Source organism: Anneissia japonica, unplaced genomic scaffold, assembly GCF_011630105.1.
Source record: "Anneissia japonica isolate Jap-2015-1 unplaced genomic scaffold, ASM1163010v1 scaffold287994_len634616_cov204, whole genome shotgun sequence".
NCBI lineage: Eukaryota > Metazoa > Echinodermata > Crinoidea > Comatulida > Comatulidae > Anneissia > Anneissia japonica.
In genome coordinates, this window is record NW_022707798.1 from 416,212 (window position 1) to 443,069 (window position 26,858).

Sequence of the window (26,858 nt, forward strand, 5' to 3'; positions counted from 1 at the left end):
TAAGATGCATGCTTCAATGATTGTGGAATATCCGTTTCATTGGCAAACATCTCAGTGTTTCATGGAAGTTTTATGAAATCCCTGTTGAGGAGCAACTTTTAAAGTATTAGTCATACTGACAACTGACTCAGCGAGCTCATTGACCACAGGAGTAACGTCTTTATGTACAAATCCCTTTTCTCATTTTATTCATCTCTGTTATCTTACAAGCATTTGTGACTTTTATGTTTATCTCTTAATATTATCATTCAGTAACATTAATGTATATTTCTCACTTCACCATCTATTCCAGGTTCCTTTTTTTCCCTAGCCACTTGGTAGGAGCTCTTAGACCAAATGGGATGTGAATACGTCAATACTTTTAATGCATCAACACCCTACCAGGTACCCATTTATATTTCCTGGTGGAGAGAGAGAGAGCTGTGTTTAAGGACACAAGCTGTAGTGAGTTTTTAACCCCTGACCTTAAGTTTGAGAGCAGATTAACCATTCCTTCTCCGAACTGTTTTATACTAATTGTTTTATACAGATTGTTGTATTATTATTTTTATAGATAAGTCTTTTTAATCCAATCATAAGTTTGCTTAGTATCTAATTTATAAAATTATAATAGTGAAAATACTGTATTACAATTAGACTACTGTACTATTGTTGATGGTGTTATGTTATTTGCATGCAACTGTTAACGAGCCATTAATAATCAGTCTTATATCACACTTTATTCCTTTAAATCAATTTCCTTTTGTATGAGAGGTCATTGGCCATTTTACATCTATGTCAATCCAACGCTATGACATCACTGTTGTTGATAATGTACATTACTTCAAGTATGCATCAGGTATTTTTTAAAACCAGGTAAATAGATACCTTTTAGGAGAACTACAACTTTCAACACAAATTTAGCCATCAATACATTTATATTCTAAACATTGCTTTTACTAATGCCGATCGTCACTTGCTAATCCCGTAGTTCAAATGGTTGTAAGGCCAGATATTTCTTGTTATTCTACTAAACATGCATGAAACATTGCGGACGTCACACAACATTCATCATCTACATTTACCCAACTCAATCACAACATTTGAATTCCTTTGATTGGTTTATTATTTTCATGAATTCTTTTCTTCATATAAAGAAATAAACAGAGATGTAACAGAAAAAAATACATGATAGCAAATAATTGGTACAAAATGATATATTGTCTTTGACAAGCGTTTGGTACGTTTTGATGTATTGGAAGAAGTAAAGACATTTGAGCTAATAACTACATCATAAACCAGTGAATACGTGATAACTTGCTTATATCTAGCACCATTTTAGGCTCACTATAAAAAGGTATAATTTTTCTTGTAGAGAATATTATGAATTGATAATTTTAAATTAAAGTAACTGAAATTTCTTTTAAAATTTGTATTTACATTTTAAAATTGTAATAAGTTTCCATTGATTAATTTTCTAAATAATTTAAAAAGTTTTAGCACTACAGATTCATTCGATATTAGATTCTGTCCTATATACTTTATAGTTCCATTTTCTTTATTTCTCTCTATTCATGATTATTAATTTTCTTCTTATATTTTATATCGTTATGAATTTCATGATAAATTTTCCATTAACCATTGATTAACCTGAAAAATTGAATATTGGCGGTCAACATCAAAGCAGTATTACGTCCCGAGTTTTTTCATTACCTTGTAAAAGTAGAAGAAAATGAAAAGCATGAAATAACTGGAGGCATCAAAATAATTAAATGCAGTGCTGTGAGCCCCTTGCTTTTGTGATGATACAGTACGTTGGATCGATATTTTATTACTATATCTCTGAAAACGCTGTCAAAGTGAGGGTTCCTAAATAATTTATAAGCGGTACATTGATAAAACAGATCAGGAAGCATATTTTATTAACAAATCCTTTTGGAGGAGTATAATGCATAATAGGATAAAATATTAAAATGGACATTATAAGAAAAATGCATAGATTTCATGCTGTGAAATAAAAATTTAATATTGTAAAAGCTTGTGATGCATTGGTGAGGCTTCAGGCTTCTTTTCAAATGATCAGTTGTTCAAGTTTAAAGGCTGTTCTCACTTTTATGGCGTGTAAGCCACTTTTTTCAAGTTGTTACACTTCACCCAAAGCATGTACCTAGTTGGCTTTAATATCCCAATAACATAGCTACAATATTATCGAGTATTCTTTTTTTTGAAATTGTGTTTTGACTGGGATTATAAATTGTAACGCACATAAAGGCATGACAATATATAGAACAATAAGTTAAATTATCACATTTAACAACTAATATTATGGATGAAATTTAAATATAAAACTGGTATATTTCTTGATGCAAATGAGATTCACATAGCATATGGTTGTTGGAAGTGGTTATTCGCATGTACAGAAATCCCAGATTTTTCCATTCATTTAAATTTAATTATTAATTAAATTTAAATTATACTATGCTAAATATTGTATAATTTTCATCAATTTACCAATATGCAAATTTATGGATATGAGCCATATTTAGTATGATATTCAAGCCTTAGGCTTCTGGTCATTATGACAATGTTTGTGATTCTGAATATGTCTTCAGAAAATATAAGCTTATGTTGTTTAGTATGCTTTTATTGGTGCCCAAGTATGATTAAATGAAGTGTACTTAATCAAGCATTTTGGCCAAAGAAAGTAATGTTATTGATGAATAAAAAATATATATGAGTGTTGGTAGGAAGGGGAGGTATGTTGTGGCCATCTTAAAGGGGTGGGGGGTGTTTGTACTCACATTTATTGTAAAAAGAACCCAATATTTTCACCTAAAATTGACTACTGGCTTCATAATAATCTTTCTCATTACAGAGGTCTAGTTTATAGTAATTTGAATTGCAGTATTTATCACATATTAAAACATACTAATTCGCTATTGTACTCATTGAGCAACAGTAATTTAGTAATTTAATCACATAAGTCTAAAATAATATTACTTAATGATAAAATTTAATTAAGTCTGTTCATTCTTATAGCATAAACACTCCAATCTCAAATTTCATTATTTTCGTTTGTTTATTGTAAAAGATATGCAAGGTTAAAAATTAATATTCATTAAGTTATATTGGGTTGAAGAAACAAACCCAAACATGATGTCACGTGTAAGATATTCAGCCATCGGCAAACGCTTGGTGGAGTAATAGATGTCTTTTCAATCATCGCACCTGCGCTGGCTTCATCAGGTATTGCAACGTGTGCTTACTAAGGCCATATCTACAAAAAAACATGTTTCTTAAGGGGGAAAGATTAATTTTCCCTTTTATTATTTTTGTTCTTTGCCAAAAGAAAGTAGACCTTACTCCATTTATTCTTTTTTCATAAAAGTTTCACCACATATAAAATTTCACACACACACAGTCACGCCCTCACCCAGTCATAATATAGGCCTACGCTAGACACACAGATACACATGAATGTGAGCGTGTTTAGATTTCTATGTCACACATATACACACACACACCCACCCACACCCACACAATCATTAACTATGCCAGACACAGATATTCAATGATCCTAATGTATAGAGTAGTCCCGCTGTTCATATTGTATGTTTTTTTTGTTTTTTTGTATATGTTTCTGTATTAGTCTTTGAACAATGGGTAGACACCAGAGAATCAACTCCATTTAATCATCCATTCCATTACAGTGTGATAAGTGAATCATTTAACTTCTATATTATAAAAGAATTACTGAATTTGACCAGGTCAAAATTGAAAGGCAAAAGCCTCTAATCTGAGTTAAGAAAACAAAATGAGGCCTAGCTGTCAAGTTCCGAATCTCTTCAATTGCAAACAGCACCAATGGGAGGAATACCACAGGCTGTTGCTATACTTATAAATACTGTGGACTTTTTATGCGTTCTCCCTGTAGAATTGGCTTTTTAAATGGTTGCACTTGTACTGGGAAGGTTAGTTAGCCATCAGTTTGCTAACCTCATGTGGTTGTTCTTCCTATACCATTTGACAAACATCTGCCATATTTCTGCTTTGCATTTTAGATTAGTTGGTACATGTTTATATCTTACCGTAAAACATAGCGTTCTTATGAATTTACTGTCCCAACATGTTGATGATCATACTACTAGGATCAAATATCCCATCTGTATATTTTAATCATCATTTACAGTGGCAGAAACCAGTTTTATAATCTGTGTTATTATGTTAGCAAAATTTATTTTTCGTGAGTAAAACATTTTTAAGGAAGCAGAAATTTAAACTAAAATTTTAAGGTTTAAAATAATGGATTAGGCCTACATTTAAAGCAAACATTATGCCAGAATTCAGGATCCATTCTTCATCCCAGAAAAGTTTAAGTGATGTACAGACTAGAATAATTTCTAAGTTGATCTTTTTTACATGCCAAAGTGTTTTCCATTAATTGACGATCAAATTTTATCAAAGTTGAACAATTTTTCAATGCCATTTTGGATTCGTCTTATTCAATTGTTCTACTGTAGTTGTAAATCAGCTTTAGTTGATATTTATTAATTTATGTAATAAAAAATATATATTTATTTTTATGTTATAGTAACACCAACTCCAGTCGCCACACCCCCGAGGCCCGTCTTTACGCTACAACCTCAAAATGTTTACATAGTGAAAAGCAAACCCGCAAGAATAGAATGCCGTGCCCAGCCGACATCAAGTATAAATATTAGGTGTAATGAGGAGTTTGTACCACTACCTGATATAATACATCTTACGACGTTTGAAGAATCTTCCCGACAAATTCGACATGTTGCTTATGGTAAGACAACCATTATAGTTACTTCTGGTATAAATAAATTATGATTTATATATGCAAAAATATAAAATGAATATATAAATAATACTAAAATGGAACCCTTGAACTCCTGTCTATGAGCTTGTAAACCTGCTTCCAAACTAATAGATGAGTAAGTTGACAACATGCAATTTAAAATAATTCACAAATTAAGACTAATTATACAGCTTGATATTATTAATAAATACTTGGAATGATGCAGAATATAAATTGATAATTACAAGGCTTGCAATAATTTCATTTGATAACTTATTAGTAGTAACGCCCTCTATAGTATCAATTTGGAAGTGAGCTGCTGATTAAAAATTCTTCTCACATACTTTACACAGGCACTTCTTGATCTGCTAGGAGAACATTTGAGACCATTAATCTTCGCACGTGTGACTGTGGTGAAGTTTTCTACTGTTAACAACCTATAAATGTCGAAAAATTAAGCTAATTGTGTGAATTTCATGCCTCAGCATCTCGCCAGCATCTCCTTAATGCTCCATTTTATCTGAAGTGTTAAATAAATTTTCAGTTTGTTAGTGTATGTTTTTCTTTTGCAGAAATAAGTAAAGAAGCAGTTGATGCTCATTTTGGAGAATATTCATGCCAGTGTACAGCATTAGGTCATGGTAATATTGAAGAAGATAGCAAAAAAGCTGTAATTCAGGTGGCCTGTAAGTTGTACACTCTTTCTAACTCAAAATAATGTATTTCAAGAAACAAGTCAGCAGTTCTTCATTCAATAATAGAATCTGTTTCCGAATTTTGTGAAAGAAAATCCATCTTCTTGAAAATTTTGTTACGACTGAACGTAGTTTCCGTGCTAAAAAATATGCAAGTGCTTTCATCAGTAAATACTCTTGTCATTGATTTTGAGTTTCATGTTCTGGGGGCATAACTTCTTGCTAGAAAATTCATATCGTAACTCTGTAAATTTTCTTACATTTGCAAATACACCTGCCCACGTCAGTCATGTTTTCAACCCATTCCAGTTGCCAGTGGAAAGAATTGAAATTGCATTAGTCCTTTTGTGTTTATTCTCCATGTTACAAACATATTATCAAAGAACTTGGCCTAGATGTATTTCTGCACTGACGTACTTCCACTATCGTTTTAAAAGTATATCTCTTAACTTTCACTTTAATCATCGATTAAAGTGTATTTCTGTTTATTAGAGGCACATAATACAGCTATTCGATCGATTAATCGTTATCCATAATTTGGTTTATAAAACGTCTTGACAAAGACTTAAAAACTGAAAACATTACTATATAAAAAATATTAAGTGAGTTTCTTAAAGAAAAAGAATTATTTAATCGCAAATTTAATGGGAAGACCCATTCATAACATTTGTTTACCTATCGCCTAGAGATATTTTCTTGATTTTATGTAACTTTGATCACCTCTAGTGTAATGAATAACCTGCCAACTCGAATAATCCGCTTTACAGAATATCTGCCATCCTGAGACCTTAATGGTGACATTTACCCACTTCACGTCGGTTTTATTGTCACATTTACTGCAAGATCAATACGCGTAGTTTAGCATATCTTAGTAATATCAGGTGCCTTCACAGAATACTGTAGAAGATCTAAATCGATCAAGTTAACCGGTTATATCACCATACGCTAAAAAGCAAAATCTGCAAAGCTTTTGAAAGATGCCGTGTACAGTTAAAATGTGGGAAAACCTAATAAAATTTGGCAAATCCAGTTGCCCTTTTGACATGATCAAATACTTTACCATCTCTCTGTTCCAATCCTAAAAATTGGCAAACAACTTTCTATGCAAAAATTTGTAAGTGGTATTATTGTATATGCATCTGTTAATTGGAAAATATTTTTTTCTAGTTTTCAGTAAAAAGCTATTCGTAAATATTGCTTATTTCTCATTGTATCATCATTATCATCATTGTCATCATCATATTATCACCATAATCATTGTAATCATCATCATCATCATCATCAAATTGAAAAAAATGTATCAAAACCTCATTATTGTCTTTGTCATTAACATCATCATTTTCATCTCATCATCATTAGCATAAACTTCTCCAATATCATATTTTTATTTATTTTATATTTATAGTGCCTTTCACATTTGAATAAAATATCAGTCACATGTGATGCTATTACCCTTGGTTAGATATCGGAAAATATACACTGTATATATTACTTATAACTATAATAAATTGTCTCTATTAAATTATCATCATCTCTACCAATATTTTGCCACTTTTGTTATAACATTCACTAACATTTTTTATTAAAGAAGGCCCTAAATTAGTTCACTCTGGGTCAGTTATAAGTGTTACCTTCTTTAAATATAATATAATGTCATAGATTTACAACAACTGGAACCTTGAATTGGGTTTTTTTACAGATGGGTTTTGTTCCAACTTTTTTTTTTTTTTTAATATATAATAAAACATTACACAAATCAAGAATATAGAGCGGAGTCAATGCTGAAGTCATGAGTCAGGAACCATAATGTAATCACAGACATAACGCTAATTTCATTATGATATGTTTGCGTTGCATTCATCACATAAAACGTATTAAGCGTGCACAATAGAACATCACCAGTAGCTGATACGGTCTTCAGTATCTTAAAAAATCTCACATGGCCATTTGTTTATTGTCGTAAAAACATTTCTAAATTAAAAATCTTGTCGTTGGCTGTTGTTTATTGCGTTCTATGGAGAATGTTATGATTCATTGATTAGTTGATGCCGTATACCGAACTTGCATTGTAATGAAATTAAGAATATTGAAAATCTGAGCTTTTTGAGTTATTACCTAACTTTGATTATTTACCTGAGAATTAAAGTTCAATCATTCATCTAAAGGATTCCTACAATGTTTTCAATAGTTATTTCAGGTTTTCAATTCTTTAATTGTTGCTTATTTAGCAGTCTTTTTTGCCTGTTGGAAACCCTTAATGTAGTTAATGGGTTAAGTATATTCTGCTTCATTATCAAATAAACCGGGGGCATTTGCTTACTTATGTTTGGTAGAACTTTAATGATAATTATGCAATTCCATCAACTAGTAATATATAGGCCATTAATAATTTTGATCTTAACTAACTAGGTAATATCAAAACTGGAAAACCAAGCCAGAGTCAATGAAATCTCTAGGCCAAACTTCTCTTCCATAGCCTATCTATAAGTTATTAGGTCAAGTAGAAAAAAATGTTTCTTTGCCAGTCTTTTGTAGCAGCAGAAGATACCCCCAATATATCTAGCCAATAATTTTTAAAAATTGAATGGGTCATCCATATTATTATATGGTTTAACAAAATAAATATAATATCTAGGCCATGATTTGTTAGTCTATTAAACAAGTAAGTCATTTATATTACTATTATTTAACTATACTCAGTTAAGTTATAGGTCTCCCACCAACGAAAAACCACTTTTTGAACTGGGGTTTTCATGGTCTTTAGCAGCTTTGGTCTCTAATTAGGATAATAAAATAAAAGAGGTAGTCTTTAATTTTTAGTGGAAGCGGTTGGCGCATCGGTTATGGCTTGGACTCCCAACCTTGAGGTCAGGAGTTCGGAACTCTCACTGTGCAAGTCGCTTGTGTCCTTGGGCAAGGCACTTTATCTACGTTTGTCTCTCTCTACCCAGGAGTATAAATGGGTACCCAGTGGTTTAGTACTGGGGAGGAAAAAAGGTGGCGTGGAAAGGAACTGGCCACCCTACCACACAATACCGAGGCTTAGTACAATGGGCTCACAGCACATTCCCCTACGTTCAGTAATGAACACGGGACTACCTTTACCTTTAGTCTTTAATTGGAGTTGTCTTTCATTAGAGGGAGAACTGTATTTATATTACTATATTTAAATGCATCTTGCCTATATTTTAATGATGTATATATTTTAGCATTTAAAATATAAGCCTAGTCATCAAAATTTTTCTCATTTTTTAAATCTGTGTTTCTTATTTATATCTTACAGATTTACGTAGACAGTTCGAGCAAGAGCCCCTTGGAATTTCATTGCCAGTAGAAACGGGGACAGAACTGTTATGCAGACCACCTCTCGGAGTTCCTGAACCTAATGTTTACTGGGAGAAAGATGGTCAGCAGGTCGATCTCAGCGAAGCCCACTATATCTTGCGTTCTGAAGGTCACCTTATTATCAATCATGCTGCGGTAGAAAACACCGGCAACTACACATGCGTTGCTGAGAATGTTGTAACTAAGCGAAAAAGCGAAATTGCAGAAGTTATCGTTTTCGGTAAATATTGCCACATATTTTTGTCTTTGAATCAATCACTAACATGTGATCAACCAATCAATCAATATATTGGAAAACACTTTTAAATCAGTGACACACATGCATTGATGGTGTATCCTTATACAAAACAAACAATAATTTAACAAATAAAACTTAACAATGCGATGCAAATTTATTGTGTTCCAAAATGTGGAAGTGATTTAGCATGAATGTGAGGTTTAGTGAGTGGACAGTAAGTTGGCAGTAAGTGTCAATCAAACTTACCAACTGACCAATCAGACATGTGGGACATTTAATGCAACAATATCCAAGGGGCGGGGCTTTGCTGAAAGGTCCATTGTAAAGGTTAAAGGTTATTCATTTATATTGAGCAAAATTTGTAGGGGTCCTATAGTACGTTCAATTCCTGTAAGAATCAAATTGTTTGCTCTCGTGATCCCACTCCTAAAGTTTTATAATGTCTTAGTTTGTCGATCATCAATGCGATAACCAATGTTAGATGAGAGTTTTAAAATACTGTCAATCATTTTCACCCAAAGGCTATAAAATTTAATATCGTATAATATATTTATCATCAGAATTAGAAAATAATTTAATTTCTTCTAATGCTTAAAAAACATGACCTGGACCACAATACATCTAGTGAAGATATTAAAATGAATTAATAGTAAATAAAACACTCCATTGTTACATCTTATACCAAGAAGACCTTGGCATCTTGATTTAACCTCTGGTAATTAAAAAATGTATTGCAAAAACATTGTCATTAGAACCTTGCTTATTATTACATATTTAAAATGATGAAGATTGATTCTGTTATACTCGTATGATTTGTAAATTATTAATTACCATTTGATGCAGATATGAGTCCACCTTAGGCTAAGTAGCCATCCCTAATTTTTTGAGATTTGGAAAGAAATAATAAATGATAAGTCGAAAAGCTACACAGGACTATGATATTAAATGAAAATTTATCAATAAAGTAAACAATTGTTAACTTTAACATTTAACAACCCTGCTAAAAAAAATGGAAATTCACTCATAGTGTGTTACTGATGGTGACCAAAATTAAAGGGTTGTGATTCATCCATATATCAGGGTGTGATCAACCTAACATCCATCCTCCCCAAATCCACACTCCTCCCATCTTTTTGTGGCTTATGCCTACAGTATATCTATACACTAGGTTTCTTCTGTTGCCCATAGAAATCAAAATGTTTTTGAGTACATTTTATATCAATAATAAATAAGAAAAATGTCAGCCTGCTATATTAATCTCAATACATTTGTATAAAAAAAAATTTTTACGAAATTCAACTAACATTTTACGCATTCGAAGAAATTAATAGCTCTTTGCAAAGTGAAAAGCTAATATTTTAAAGTAAAAACCTGGCAAACATCGCTATTATGAGAATTATGTACATCTTCAATGCCATATGCCTTAAGGAGATCTCGTATCTTGGGGAAATTGAAATTCTATCGGTGCTTCAGCACTTTGAGGATGATATAGACTTAGTAAAAAATAAAGAGGCCTTATATTTAGGTACTCAGCAAGCCCGATTAATGACCATGAGCCCCAAAATTTTTATGTCTTTCACAAATAATCGCTTGGTTAAAATGTTTTCCTTCAAACTCCATAGTCCTTTGTTCTAATCCTTTAAAATTAAAACATATAATTTCCTCATGAATAACAAGAATTTCATTTTTAATAATAATTATTGACAAACATGTTTCTTCCCGTTTTACTCATTCTTCTCAATCCCTCAAACTTGTTACTCCACGAGTCAAGCATATTCGTACCGGTCAACGCTCTTTTTCTTTCTCTGCTCCTAAACTCTGGAACTCTCTGCCTCCTCAATTACGTATCATTTCTTATCCGCAATTATTCAAATCTACTCTTAAATCCTTCCTCTTCAAATAGTTCAACTTCTTTCTAACATCCTCCAGCGCCGGTGACAAGCCAGTTTTGTTTGCTTTAATAGGCGCTTTAAAAATGTGTATTATTATTTATTTATTTATTTATTAATAATAATAATAATAATGATAAACATATTAATAGCTTTTTACTTATTATAGTGCATGTAAAATGTATCAAAACATGTGACTTTTAAAAATATTGGTAACTAAATAATTAAAGTGATGATCATTGGAGAAAAGAAGTGTTAAAGAGTGATGAGAATTAGACTTACTATAGTATATAGATTCCAGATTCAAGTTTTATCATCTATATTGTTGTATCTTGTCGTCATACTACCAAATTTACCACCAGAAATCCCCATTGGACAGTCTTCAGACTTTTGTAGATTTAAAGTCCTTGGCTATCATTGGTGTGTTTTATACCAAAAGATTACAAAATGGTTATGAACATATCATGTGTGAAAAAAACCACAAATTATTGTTTGTTTGTTATGAACTAACACCAATACTGCCAATTGTTCCTGTTGGTCTTCTTTTTCGATCACTGAGCCAAATATTTCCTGATCTAATCTTCCGAAGAAATGTGTATTGCTTCACAATTTTGTTGAACTGTCTCTACCTGTCTGTCTCTTCAGCCCATCATAAAAAAAGTCATAAAAATATTTATTATGAGCAGTTGCTACTAGTTGGCTCAAACAAATTATTTAATTAATATATAAAGTATAATTATTTGTCGATATGTAGATAGAACACAAGGTTAAAAAAAAAGCAGTTAAACTTGCTTAAACTTTTGTGGTTTGTCATATATGTCAACTAAAGACAAACAAGTAAACTTCCTTCTTAGAAGCATAATTCAGCAGAGGAATTTGCATCCAAATGGCATTTAAATGCCAGTTGTAATGATTTCCCTCATAAATATTTAACACATACAAAACCTTATTGTGGTCTGTTAGGTTTAACTTCATCACTTTGTCTTTGTCTTCTTTACTGAATAAAAATTTTTCTACTGGTAGCTGGATGAACTTTTAATTAACCACAAGGTAAAACAAGGCCAGATATCAGACAGTCCTCATCCCATAAGGGTCTATGTCACCTTTAATAATCCTAAGAAGTATTAATAGCATCCATAGTTACCAAAAGGTTCATTGAAAAAAATAGTTAGTACTGTTGATAAAAAGCATTAAAGCTATATGTTGATAGGTTATATACTTGTCTCTAGAAGGGCTTCATATCCCTGGAGATGTCTGCGACAGTGAATATGATCAGCTTACTGTGGTTGCATGTCATATTAGGTATAAATTATGGCCTCTGTGTGCCTACACTCTTCCAGCTAAACAGTTGTCAGTGATCCTGTTTTGTCTAATAACTATATATCTATTTTCTGGATCCATTAAAGTGGAAATCATTTGTGATATTTCTTGGCAAATATTACAAGAATGCAGAATAGGCAAAAGCCAATTTTTTTTGGAGCTGTTAAATAAACACTGGAATTGCAAGGTGACAAACGACACTGTCAGTTTGTTTTGTTAATATAAAAGGTTAATAAAGATATCTTGTTTGTTATAAAGCCTAGAAACTTCAAATAAAACCCTCAGCAACTTACAAGCTCCCATCATTTCTATTCTTCTGTACTTCAATGTTCTTCAGTATGTTATTCAATTACTTGACATTTTGTAATTTTTTTTTTGTATCATTCATAAGCTTCTTGAATTACATGACAGATTGATGCCTAGAGGTTAGGCCATCCATGCAAGACGTTCATTAAAAAACTTAAATGATATTTGAATGGGATAGGATGATGAATGCATTGTACGTTACATGTGTGTATCTCGCCCAAGCGATAGTGAACCTATAATAATGACAGACATTGTTTTCAGAGGGACTTCAACTTGAGAATACTGTAGGCCTTCTATGCACCTCGTAAATATTGCATAAATGATTTAATAGAAATATTGACTTTTTTTTATTTTTTATGTCTTTAACATTTGTAGCATAGGCTCATTATTGGACTTAATGAGCAGAGATGTAATAAAATGTTGGTTTTTGAATCTAGGGTCCTAGGATTTGATATATTACCTATGTAAAAAATCTAGGGAAAATCTAATAATTTAAATTCAGTTAACAGTAGTATTTACATTACCGTAAACTGACAAATTTTGTTCGTGTTGCATTGTAGGTACACATGTGCAAAGTGTCAGAAGTCCTCTCCAGACTGTTTGTTTTACAAGTCATGTGACATGCCTAAATATGGTCATGATAACATCACATCATGACCATATATATGCACATCATGACTGTATATGGGCGTAAAATTATAAATAGGCTACTTCAATTATGAGGACCCACCATATGTGATACTAATTCAGTAGCATCGCCTCTACCCCCCTCCCCCCTTCTCAGACAGTTTTTAGATTAATTTCATCCTTACTTCTCAAACAATAAAGAAAATAAGTATATTTCTTTCATGCACAAAGGAAACAGACCTTCCTTTTCTGATTATTGGCCTTATTGGCTGTTGGGGTGCCATCTTTAAGCCCAATCATCATCCACTCATCCCCAAAATGTTGCATCGAAGGTTGAATCAGAACTGTTTATAAGTTGAAGCTCAATGTGAATGAGTATTCCGCCTGTTGTCTAAAAATGTATGTAGAGCAATGGATAGTAGAGCAATGGATAGTAGAGCAATGGATAGTAGAGCAATGGATAGTAGAGCAATGGATAGTAGAGCAATGGATAGTAGAGCAATGGATAGTAGAGCAATGGATAGTAGAGCAATGGATAGTAGAGCAATGGATAGTAGAGCAATGGATAGTAGAGCAATGGATAGTAGAGCAATGGATAGTAGAGCAATGGATAGTAGAGCAATGGATAGTAGAGCAATGGATAGTAGAGCAATGGATAGTAGAGCAATGGATAGTAGAGCAATGGATAGTAGAGCAATGGATAGTAGAGCAATGGATAGTAGAGCAATAACAATGCAATAATAATACCGTATCGATATTACTTGCAGTTGACCCTCAAGTAGGTTACTAATTAATTTAAATATTTTCATAGTTAATTGCCTGAAATCAGCAAGAAACTAAATTATTTTCATTCTGTTTCTCATTGGTTAATAAATTATTTTATCCTTTTTAATGAACAATCCAGAAATTTTATTACAGACTGTAAAAGTATATATCTAGTGGGTGTGTCTAGTTTTTATATTAAATTTTTTAAATTTTAAATTTTATTTATTCAATCGTCCAACAGGACCAAGAAGGTCCCACTTACAGGCGAAGATTGTAGTAAAATATTTCTATGTACAATATAAAAATATAAAATATTTAAAATTCATCAAATTATTAAAACATAGTAGAGTTAAATATTACATCGATTAAACACATAAAAATTACGTAAGATAATTATTTAAATGACATTTAAATACATATAAAGAATTAGAAAATATATCAACATCAGGACATTTGGCAACAAAATCATTAACATCTAGATGTGTATAAGAGACAGGGTTGCACGTGGTGTGGATTGATGAACTGCCCATGGTCCTGGGGTTGCACATGGTGCATGCTGTCTGTTTTGAATGAAAAATACGAAATCAGATTACAATCGAAGGAATTAATACATTTAAATAAAAACAGAAGATCAAGATACACGCGTTTAGTGGACGGAGATAAAACATTAACATTTTTATTCAGCAAGTTTAGCAAGTTTACCTTGCCTTTACCTAGTCATATGAAGGATAAAATTTCTTATTTCAAAATAATAAAATTTTAATGCATGCAAAAAAAAATATCAATGTGTGAGAAATCAAGTTTAAAACTCTGAATTTTGGAGTGAATTTTCTTTAGGTTTTCACAGTTTTATACATCCTTGACACGCAGATATGGTCAATAAAAAAGTTATGCCATTGTTTATTAGAGGTTTTGTAAAAGCTGACTTGAGCATCAAGATTTACGATATGCATCCTATGTTCAAGGAAGAACACAGAATGAATCAATTGTTACTGCATAAGAGAGGAATACCTAAATCATGAAAAAACGTCAATACTAAATTCCTGTGAACTTATTTTCCCCTTTGAGATTCATCTTGTCACAATTTGCACAAAAAAAATTATGTAGAAATATTAGTCATGTTCATGGAAATATTTTGTGGATGTAGATATTATTTACAGTATTTTTGTTTTAAGATACATGGTTTATTAGAGATTGTTTGAGAAAAGTTCAGCTGACTTGCTGCAGGTAGATGTATGGAAATCCTGTACAGTCGCATAAATAAGCTAATTAATGCTTCAATCTTATTAATCTCAGACTAAGCTTTTTGACAGATGTATGCTAAAAGCAAGCTTTATGCAATCTATTCTATAACAACCTTTTATATCATTGTCGTTAAATGAATTTTACACTATCGTTTAACAAACCTGATAATGATGTCAAAATTACACCTGAAAAGAATTCTTAATTTTTAATTTTTTTTAAATCTGAATGCTGAACCTCATATATCGGCAACTCTTTTATGCCGTGCAATATGATCTTGAACGAAGGGCGTGCTCTACTACTAAATGAGAAAACAACTATATTTTTATTTTATTTTACCCTCCTAAAGATCTTCCAACAATCTTGCTAAACAAGGTAAAATTTTGCATTACAAGAGAGAAATTCTCTTAGATTTAAAAACTTATTTGCAGTGTGCTCTACAACCATTTTGTTCATTACACACTTGACCAGTGTTCTAAGAATCAAAGTTACACACATTTAAAAGGAACCGAACCATGTCTCTTCTCAATATCTGTGTCAGCCTCTGAGTCATCGGTCTGTGCAGCAAGTTCTTAAAACTGCTGATATGAATCTTCTACCCCTTTTTTCAAGACACTCTGGCTGGCTTGCTCATTTTCTGTGGTAGGCCCCTTTTCTTGGAATCAGATGGAAAATTCAACTCTGAAGTTTAAACATTTCATTTTGGTTTATGATATTTAATTTCTTTCCTGCCTTTTTAATTATTTTTTTCCCTTTTTGTTTTGTTGTTTTGTATTGCTGGCAAAGTAATTTTGAGAGAGTGGTGCTGTGAGCATCTCCCCATAGATAGAAAAACGTGCACATTCTAAATAGCCAATTGATTGATTGACAAGAAGTCATTTTTCTGTTTTCCCACTTGCGCATTGGGTCTAAATGTTATTAGTGATAGATTCACTTACAGTACAATGGTGAATTTAGTTGACCTTGGTATGTCAAGTTGGTGTATATCACCCCAGTCCATATCCCAGCATGGTCCCAGTCAGTATAAAACATCAATTCAAAATAGTAACAATGTACAGTGTTAACTTCTCAAACCAACTCACAAATACATACCTGGAAAAAGAAACTCCCCTTTGTCTGTTCTAATTTATATCAAACTCAGCAGTTTTTATTGTCAGTGAGGAAAAAATTGGTAAAGTATTAGTAGTTCTCAAATTTAGTATACTGCTTTAACGCAGTGATCTTCAACATTTTATTTCTTGACTTGAAAATGCATTTTGTCATCATATCCATGGGTCAGCCACTGTTTACATCCCGTGTTGACCCATTTTTTGCACCTTCAATTCGCCATACTGTAGTATAATTACATACGCTGAATCGGAAGTGCTTCACTCTAGTTCGTCTACATATAACTATAATCTTTACGGTAAATACTAAGTTCTATGACCTGCCGACCTCATATCATAAGTTCTTTCATATTGAGTTGCTGAAATTGGTGGTTGTAAAAAAGTTGTAAAGTTCATTGTCGAGCATTCCATGGGAATGGAACGGTTCTGAACAAAAGAAGTTATCTACGATAAACCCATCAACTGTTATTTACAGCATAACATAATATATGTTCACAGGTATAGAATTGTAATTCTAAAGAAGGAAAATTATATATGGCATTCCTTTTGTTCACCTCTGAAATGAAAAAGGAAAAGATTCGTGAGAAGAGAACATTTAAGATTGAAATCTTCATTCAGTGAAAAAGATTGCATGTGTATATATATTGTTTCTGATCGGTCTGTTGAGCATTTCCCAACCAAATATCATGGGTAATTAAGTACTTTTTAACTACCCATGAGATTTTTAAAATGTTCGGGTCACCAAAGAACTTAATATAGCAGAGTAATGAACTTTTCACATATTTTCATTAAAATTGATGGAACATCCACCCTTCCGTGAGCGGAGTAATATTTGACCATTTGACGAAGTGGAGAAGCTAACAAACAAACAAACCTAAGAGGCACCTTTATCATAGAGATATAGCACCACCACTCACATTTCCACTAGATCGCGAGGCTGGTCTCTCTACTTTTATTATCTTTGGTCACACTGTGATTCTAACATTTCGTCCACATTGTCATTTTAACCCAATACTTTCCTGGAGAGGGGGAGTACTTACTTGGTTCTTTACCATCTCACCATGCCATACACAGATTTCTTGATATTATATTGCTTACATATTTCATCAGCTAAGTATTGACCTTGGTAGCAATAACCACAGTGGACCTTTCTTTAAGTCCCCCTGAGTCTCCCATCCCTCGTATTTTGTTGCATCAAGCTTCACAAAACAATGGTATCACTTGAATTTCATTTGTACCCTGTTGTTCAAATGACAATAAAGAATATCGTATCGTATCGTATCGTATAAACGTACACACACAAATGCATTTTTGGGACGGTAAATGTGTTTGTGGGAAAAAGTGGTTATTGCTGGTTCTGATTGGTCATTTGTTTGATTGACATTCCACAAAGGTTAAGTATTACCAATGTGTCACATGCTTTTCTTTAAAAAAAAAATACAGACTGTTCTACTTTAAAAGTGAAGAAAATACAAAATATATTATTCATATTCGTTGCTTACAAATTCATAATTTTGCTTTTATATTTAACTTACAGTGGATGGAGGATGGACCGACTGGTCCCAATGGAGTGAGTGCAAAAGCAACTGTGACGCTGGGGTGAAACAGCGAACAAGATCGTGTACGAACCCAAAACCTGTGAATTCGGGCAAGAAATGCGTAGGTCAAGATATCGAGACTCAGACATGCACCTCATCGTGCTCAGGTAAGAAAACTTTTACCTCAAGAGGTTTTTTTTTAAATTTTATATTTTCATCCAGGAGTGAGCAACTTGCTGATTAACTGATTAAATTTTGTGATATTTCATATAATGGCAGGATTAGAGTTTATTTTATATAAGGTTGTTGTTCTTTCTCCAGTTTAATCTTCGTTGCCAATACTTGGCTTTGTTCTCTACCTATACCACTAGATTCAAGATTCAAACATCACTGATTAAATAAAGAAATACGGAGCAGGATAATTTCATTACTTAATAATAAATGTGGTAAAAGACATCAAATTGAAGTATAATAGAAACATCAAAGTTAATATGTATAAAGACTTATTAGTATTACAACATTGAAAATGGAATGACCTTGGAAGTTATATTGAATTGCAGAAAATAGAGGAAATTGGCATGAATAATTTGTAGTCAAAAAAGAAATAAATATTTGAATAATTTTAATCAATTGCAAATTATTTTTCATGAAAATGGAGAAGAGGAACAATATGGAGAATAATAAAAAATATTAATAATATTAATGATATGAACTTGGAAAAAATTCGTGTAAGTAAACCAAAAATTGTACGTACATGTATGTATGTGTATCATACCAGAAACTATATGAGCTTAATAAAGATATAGGAATAATACATAATAGATTAACATTGCAATTATACTGTAATGTTTACCTTTCTTCATTCTAATTCACATATATACTCAATGCATTAATTTCAAATTTTGTATGCTGTAAAATTACTGGGTGTAATATTTATAGTTGTTTGACCTTCGATTAAATGGCTAAATAATTATTAAAAAGTTGTTCGAATTGTACATTTCAATTGCAAGTAATGATCGCTCCAATTGCGATCACTTAAGGATTCTACGGTTTAATCGCAAGCTACTTCAGTTACCTTCGTGTGATATATAGTCGTTTTCATCACAGCCCTGACCTTCAATTAGATGACTAAATAATTATTAGAAGGCTGTTCGAATTGTACAGTTCAATCGCAAGTAACGATCGCTCCAATTGTGTTCACCCAAGGATTCTACAGTTTAATCGCAAGCTACGATCGTTTAAATTACGATCACTTAAAGATTGTACAATTTAATCGTATGCTATGATCACTCCAGTTGTGATCGCTCTAGGATTCTATAATTCAAAACCAAACTATGATCACTCTAACTGCGATCACTCTTTAATTGTACAATTTCGATCACAACTTATTGCTCAAATTAAAATAATTTCTGGGATTGTAAAGTAGCACTTGCCATGATTGCTGCAATTGTGATCACTCTAATAATGCTCAAATATGGAACGATTCCACAAAGGAATGTTGTAGGTTGTTTATATACAGGATTAACAATAACTGCAATAAACCACTAAGCTGGATGTGACGGAATGTAGCTAATGGGGATAATGTAGCGCTATCCGTAAGGAATCTGTGTTCACAGCTTCCGATGTCAGAATAGCCAAAGAATGTCTACTTCTCGTTTTTATGGTCGAATTAGTGTTTACTGTAATTTTTCAAAAGGTGACATTTCCCTCTTAATGTTTTTTTTTCTTTTAAATAGACATTATCATAATTGTTATTATTTCTCCAAATAGCATTCGGTGTATATTATTTAATTTTTTGAGTAAATAAGTAATGATGGAAATTTCTACCTTTTAGGCACAGAAATAAAAAAGAAAATATTGGAATTATTTGTATTTATTCAATTTGTTTAGCCCTGTTCATACTGTGATATTTTGTTGACAAATTTGTACGTTTTGCCCATATATGGACTTATGATATCAATATCACATTCATACTTAAACAAATCACAAGAATCTGTCATGTAATACAATGACAGTGTAGACAGAACCTTAAGGGTTAACTTGGGTATCCATGTTTTTTCAAGAAAGTACAAAGCCCTCTCTTCTGTTATCTCTTCCCTTAGGCTTTCATCATGATTGTTGTAATTTTGAAAAAAATAATTATTATTCCATAAAAGCTTTCATACATTGTCCACCCACTTTATGCGTTGAATTGTCATAAAAGTAAAAATAATGAAAACAAAAGGTGACTCACTGATATTACCGTAGGCTACAGTATTGTTTAATTTGTTTCATTACTTCACTGACATCTTCGCTAGTAAAGACTTTTGGTATCTGTAAGAAGAGTCTGAGCAGTTAATTTATCTATTTATATCAACGCTAACCACAAAAATGTAAACATAATTCATATAATACCGAGTAAAGAACACAGTTCTTAAGCCAATAAGCTTATCTCAACTGATGTCATCCCGAATCGATCTCTAAATGGACGTTTTATCAAATACCAGCCGTGTTTATAAGCGGTGCAGAGATAATGATTAACCATAAATGTCTTTAATCTTTTGCATTTACAAATGGTTGTGAATTAGCTCATAATGCTAAAATAAGGCCTTTAAACAGTTGTTCCAAGATTCGATTTCAAAATCACAAGACATCTGATATTCATTCGCAATTAGTTGCAAGCCCGTAAGCCCAGGTTGATGAAGACTATAAAGCGTGATGTACACAATCCAACCGGTGTCATCGCAATCACTCCATTCATCATAATCACTTGATTTCATTTATAATGTCAATGATTATTGTGCAAAATGCAATCACAAAAGACAGTATATTTAAAAATAACAGATCAATGAAAAAGATTATGATTTTAAAAATAAATAAAATATGAACGTCACTGATGAAGTCACTGCAGTAATGCGAGAACAAATAGTTTAAGTCAGATGCTGGTCCCATTGTTTGTGTAATTGGGAAAGGCACGTCTATACCCCCAGAAAATATTAATGTATACATGGTGTAGGAGCGCAATGATTTAGAATCATAATGCTGAAATCAGTGTACAGTAATGTGAGAGTAAAAAGTTAAGTTGCTGGTCCCTTTGCTTGTGTCCTTGGGAAAGGCACGTCTATGTTTATCTCGCTACCCCCAGAAATATTATTAATGTATACATGATTAAGAATGGCATTGAATTAGCTACAAAAAAAACTATGAATATTTGCTAGGGAGCAGAGGCGGTTACACACTGTGTGTGATTATTAATGTATCAAACAGAAAAAATAGCATTTTGTGATGTAAATTAACCTAAAAAACTTATGTAACAGAGGATATAACCAATCATAATATTCACAATTTATGTAATTATTCCCTAGATCCAAACATGTGTGCATATCACATTAACCATATTTATCCTTGTGTGCCTATGTGTGAATATAAACATCTGAATGTTGTATGCATGCTGTGATTGGACATTATGTACTGAAACCCCATTAATATATAATTACAGCTATGTTTCTACTGATTGATGTATTGCATGGTATCAACAACAGAACTGTTATGATAATGTTATCTAAAACAACATTAGCAGTGTTATAATAACAAAATAATGATGCTAATGACTTATTTTGATGAATTATAATAGAACATCATAGAAATAACCTCAATTAAATATATTTCAACAATATGTAATATTTCATCAAAAAATCAATTGAGCATTTTGATGAAATTTGGAAAATGTTCTAAATTGAATAGAAGAATACTAAAAATAAATACCTGCAGAGGCCACACTTTCAATTATGGGTCTTGGCAACTGTTGTCATTTCAATTTTGCTCTCTCTTAATATGATAATATCATAAGATTATCCACCATTTATTTAATATTATTCTTACTGAATCTCCAAAGTTTTAGTCCCACAGTTTAATTTGTAAATCCGACAGTTGTTTGCGTTCACATTACAGGAAGAATTTCATATTACGTCTGGGACTCGCATTTTGCTTTTGCAATTCTGTTACAGGCTACAATGGAAAACGTAATGTCAATTCATATAACAGCTCCGTAAATAGCAGGATTAAGCATGAGACTTACAAAATTAGATATAAAAATTATTGTTGATAAAAATTATACACATCGTATCATTTATGTATATATGTAATAAACATTAGAGTGAAGTTGTTGGAATCTGGTTGAGGTGATTGAACTGAAAAACTTAAATTTGTTTATAAAATAGGAGATTCTTTTTATTATTATAAGAACCACAAAGGAAAATATGAAGAACTCATATTTCTATTTAATTATATAACTCTTTCTACACAAATGTATATGTTTACTTGCCTGGTTATATAATACAATATATTATGCAGGTATAATATATTGTATTATACTAAATATGAAAAGTATCCAGGGTGTAATTAAAGTACACTTAGTATGTGGAAAACCACAGAAAACATTACAGATTATTTTCCCTATGACAAGAATAGTGATGTGATTTCTCTTTGCTCTTAATCTTATCAATTGGCATAGGGTATCATAGCATAATCACTCAGTGGGCTATCTAAGCAGGGTGGAGGGATTGCTAGCCCTCTTAGAACAAGTTTTATCCCCTTCCTAGGTGCCCCAATAAAAATCTTGCTGGACTAAAACAAATTGTACTCTAGTAGTATTATCATTTTATATATAACGTCATTTCTCTAGCTTTTACCTCCTCTAATTCCCTTCATTCCTTCCCCCCCCCATCCCACCACCATCAGCCAGCAAAATGTCAAAACTTTTATATACACCACTAATAACAAAATTCAATTAAAGCACTTGAAAGCTCATTTAAAAGGATCAAATTTGATATCTGCTTAAAATAAAATACAAATCAAACCAAATTAGTTTTCACTGATTTACAGACCTTTTACTACAAAAATCCCTAATTCGTCTCTCAGCCAATTTAAGGTCTTTGCAAAATATAGGATTTGGGTTGTTTTTGTTTTTTTTTTGTTTTTTTTTTAAACTTTAGTTAATCGGCTCAACACAAATAGTAAATCAAAGGAAAGAATATGTAAAATCGCTGTGAACTCAATGGAACAAATTATCAAAATATACGTTTGAAGATCTGTACATACTATTAGATTATATATGGGCCCATTTGGGGCTGGTCATGCCAAAACAGCATCAGTGACAAAAACATGAAAATTGACTTTTTAATATATTCATATTCTCAACACAGGTCATTGCCCGGAATTGACTTACTATTTGCTCATGTTATGAGTAAAATTATTAGACTTCTCTGTACAAAAGGATGCAATACTGGCACATTCATATGCTAATTACTCAGTATAACAATTAGAGACAGTACGCTGGTTTTTTTGGGATTGCAATCCTCATATATGCGTGTGATATATTACATCCAAATAAGGGCATATCACATTAATATTAGTCACATAAAATGTATAAAATATCACATCCAAGTATGGGTATATCACATTAATATTTGTCAAATTTTATATATTACATCCAAATATGGGCATATCACATTAATATTTGTCACATGAAATTTATATTATATAACATCCAAATATGAGCATGGCACATCAATATTTTTTCATATAAAATTTGATAGTGTGGACAAAGGTTTAGATTTTTTAAATAAATTATAAGAATGTAATAACGCCAAAATGGAATTGCATTTTAAAAACGGGTTGTTTTTCATAAACATAATATAATAGAAGAAATCAATGAGTTGTTGAAAGCAATATATATATACTTGCTTGGCTAGAAAAAAATCCAATATTTTATATGGACATGTGACGTAGTGCAGGATTAGAACGGTGCTACCTATAAGTGGGGTTACATGGCATTAAAATACCTCGTAACGAGATTGAGCAGTAAAATGGATTGTATTGATCAAAATGAATTTTATGATTTTGTATCCACAATTTTGCATAGATGAGTTCTTAAAAAACTCTACTTGGCTATTTGTTGGGACAAATAAAAAATATTCTCATCAAGAATATGCATTTTTTTTTTGCTTTTTTCTTTGAATGCGAATACAATCATATACCTGTATTTGCATTTATTGATGCCTGTACCAGATTAAAAAGAAATTTGTTATTAGTAAATAAGTTGCATTTTATTGTAGAGAAAAGATATTGAAGAGAAAAGGATTTTTTTATGTAGTATAATTTGTGTGCAAATATTCTTAAAGGCCTTTATATTTTTAACTTAAATGATTCTTATTTTGATGATTTTATTTATTTAAATTCAATTTATTTGAGTATGTTGAAGTGTCCCTTCTTTTTTGTTATTAGGAAAAAATAACATTTTCATTAAATAGAAAATAATTTTATTAGTAGCTTCTTTCCATGTCTGTAAAAGATTTGGTTTAATTTAATTATTTTATTTCTGTCAGACAAAAATTGACTGGCCAATTGCATAATGGAATAAACATATCATTTTAAAGAGTTTGAGTTGATTCAAAATTCTTATTCAGATTTTTTCCAAACATTTTCAGAATTTTTAGGTGTCAGTGGTCGTGTTTTGAGCTTTGCAAACATGTTGATGAGGTTCAAGGGAGATCATGAAGGAATTGTGGCATGGCGTTTAATGGCTCTCCCTCAATCCGATAGGTTATAAGTTCAATCCTAGTAAATGGCAGGCTTTCTCTGATGACTAAAAACAAGTCCTTCACTAAAAGCTTCACAATGGGACTTGAAAGGGGCGCAGATGTGCGTCAGTATGACAGGTCAGAGTTCGATGTGGATGCAAAAATGAGAAAATACTGTTTAGAATTTTGAAATTTGCAATTTAATACCATGTTTATCATTTATATTCAAATATTTAAAGATACCCTATCTGTGGTGAAATCTGGAAACATAATTTTTTTTTCTTTTTTCTTTTCGCATCCATCTGCAAATATCTTGCCAGTTACTGAGTTCGAACCCAGGATTCTGGGATTGAAAGCCAAGCACTTTAACCTCCAAGTTATTAAATTCCACTTCAGAATATATTTTAACATTAGATTGTTAACTTTAAAGATGTGAATTTGTTACTAACTTAAATATAAAATAAAGTGAATCTATTAAATTATCATCATCAACCAAGAAGGAAAAAACTCAAAAGAAATAAAATAAATACTAGGAATTGATGAAAAAAATGAATGAGAAATATGTATATTATTATACAATGCATCATCATTCAACAAAGAATTGCTTCTTTACATTTTATGTGTTATAATAATCTTATGAGCAAATGAATAACCAAAAAACACATATTCAACACAATAGCTGTACAATAATTTTATTAGTAAGATTTATTGAGCCACATGTTGGGTGGAGGAGTCCGTTCCAATCCAACTATCTTAATTTCCTTTTTTAAAGGAATCAATATTTCTGCCTTTAACCCCTAAAAATATCATAGCGTATCCTTAGGCCTGTTTGCATTATCCATTGTTCACAAACAATAAACGGACGACATTTTGTGAAAAAATGGAAATTGAAGCTTAATCATTAAACTTACCCTTGACTCAAATCGAGAAAATTAGAACAGAGAAAGAAATAAAATGTGCAATAACATCCAGACATTGAAATAGTTATTAGGTTAAGTTTCATTGAGCAAAGTCTGGTTATTACATCTAATTTTCAGACAATATTTATAACGAGTTCTAACAGTGTGCTTGAGAAATGCTTTTGTTAAGAATCGGTTGAAGGGAAATGATCTATGGCTAGAGTAATGATGGTGAAAAAACTGGTGGTGTTACAATGTAACATTTGTCGTTGAATTTTCTTTTATACCAGCAAAGTCATTAGAACAGGAAAGATTGAAAATGTACAGTATTTTAATGTTGTGTGCACTTGGAATAATGGTATTATTGCTCTTATTGTTACCTAATTGCCTTTGTACTTTTTTATAAATGCCCATTATAGAATGATTAATTCTAAAATTTGTTAGTATTTCTATAGAATACAACAATAGTTTAACCAAAGTAAAATCTAAAAATGATTGATGTTGAAGTGTGTGCAAGTTCTACAGCTGGAACTATTTCAACATTTATTTTATAAGGAAATTGTTTTAAGAATCAATTTAGCAATTTTTTTTATGTTTCTGAGAGAAGATTTTGAACAGAACTATCATATGCATAAACTTTCATTTTTTTTGTGTTATGGCATAGTCTGTTTGTGTTTAATTTAAGAAAATGAAGCCAACCATTGAGGACTTCCAAAAGAATTGACTAGTTTCACAAAAAAAAATCGTTGTTAAAGATATGCACAATCTCGACAAGGAAAAAGGTATATGTGTGAGCCCAAAACTGATTTTACTTTACCATATGCAATTACATCCCGACATTGAGATATGGTATAAATATAAACAATTTAATTAGTATAATTGAAATTAATATAAAAAACATATGTTCTTTATATTAATTTCAGTTATACTAATTAAATTGTACCGTAATAATTTCTGGAAAATGAGAATTGCATTGAATATCAATAACAGAAAACTGATTTTACTTTACCATATCATAACGAATACGGTATAAATATTAACAATTTGATTAGTATAACTTAAGGTGATATAAAGAACATAATTACTTAAATTGGAATTGCATTCAACATCATATCAGTGTAGACCTTGCTCGTCATAATATTCAAACTTTTTAAAAGTTTCATCATCATTTCAGCCATTATTGGCCTACTGCAGGGCAAGGGCCTCCCAATGCTGAAGTCATCCGTCTGTCCTATGCCGTTTTCATTCAGGGCATTCCGTCAATTGTTTAAAAATTAAAAGAACAAATGAAAAGTATAAACCTTTATTAATGTTAACATTAAATAGGATGATAATAAATTTTAAATAGGATGATGTACAGGGGTGGATTTAGGGGTGGGGCGAAAAAGAAAAAAAATGATAGCCCACAACGCCTCAAATGTTATTTTCAGGCGTCTAGAACACAAAAATTTCGCAGGGCATGCCCCCGGAACCCCTAGGACATTGACATTATTGTCTCGATCGGCCCAAATTTCGGCCCCCCCCCCC

At 31.7% G+C, this 26,858-nt stretch overlaps 1 protein-coding gene across 1 annotated transcript in view; it reads left to right on the plus strand.

Moving 5' to 3' along the window:
• The first annotated feature begins 774 nt into the window (after positions 1-774).
• Positions 775-26,858, plus strand: part of LOC117106437 (netrin receptor UNC5B-b-like) — a 52,117-nt gene continuing 26,033 nt past the window's right edge. The window contains exons 1-5 of the mRNA XM_033247812.1: positions 775-838; positions 4,571-4,789; positions 5,374-5,487; positions 8,780-9,061; positions 17,872-18,039. Of these exons, the coding sequence (XP_033103703.1) occupies positions 775-838; positions 4,571-4,789; positions 5,374-5,487; positions 8,780-9,061; positions 17,872-18,039 (847 nt within the window). The remainder of the gene's footprint in view (positions 839-4,570; positions 4,790-5,373; positions 5,488-8,779; positions 9,062-17,871; positions 18,040-26,858) is intronic.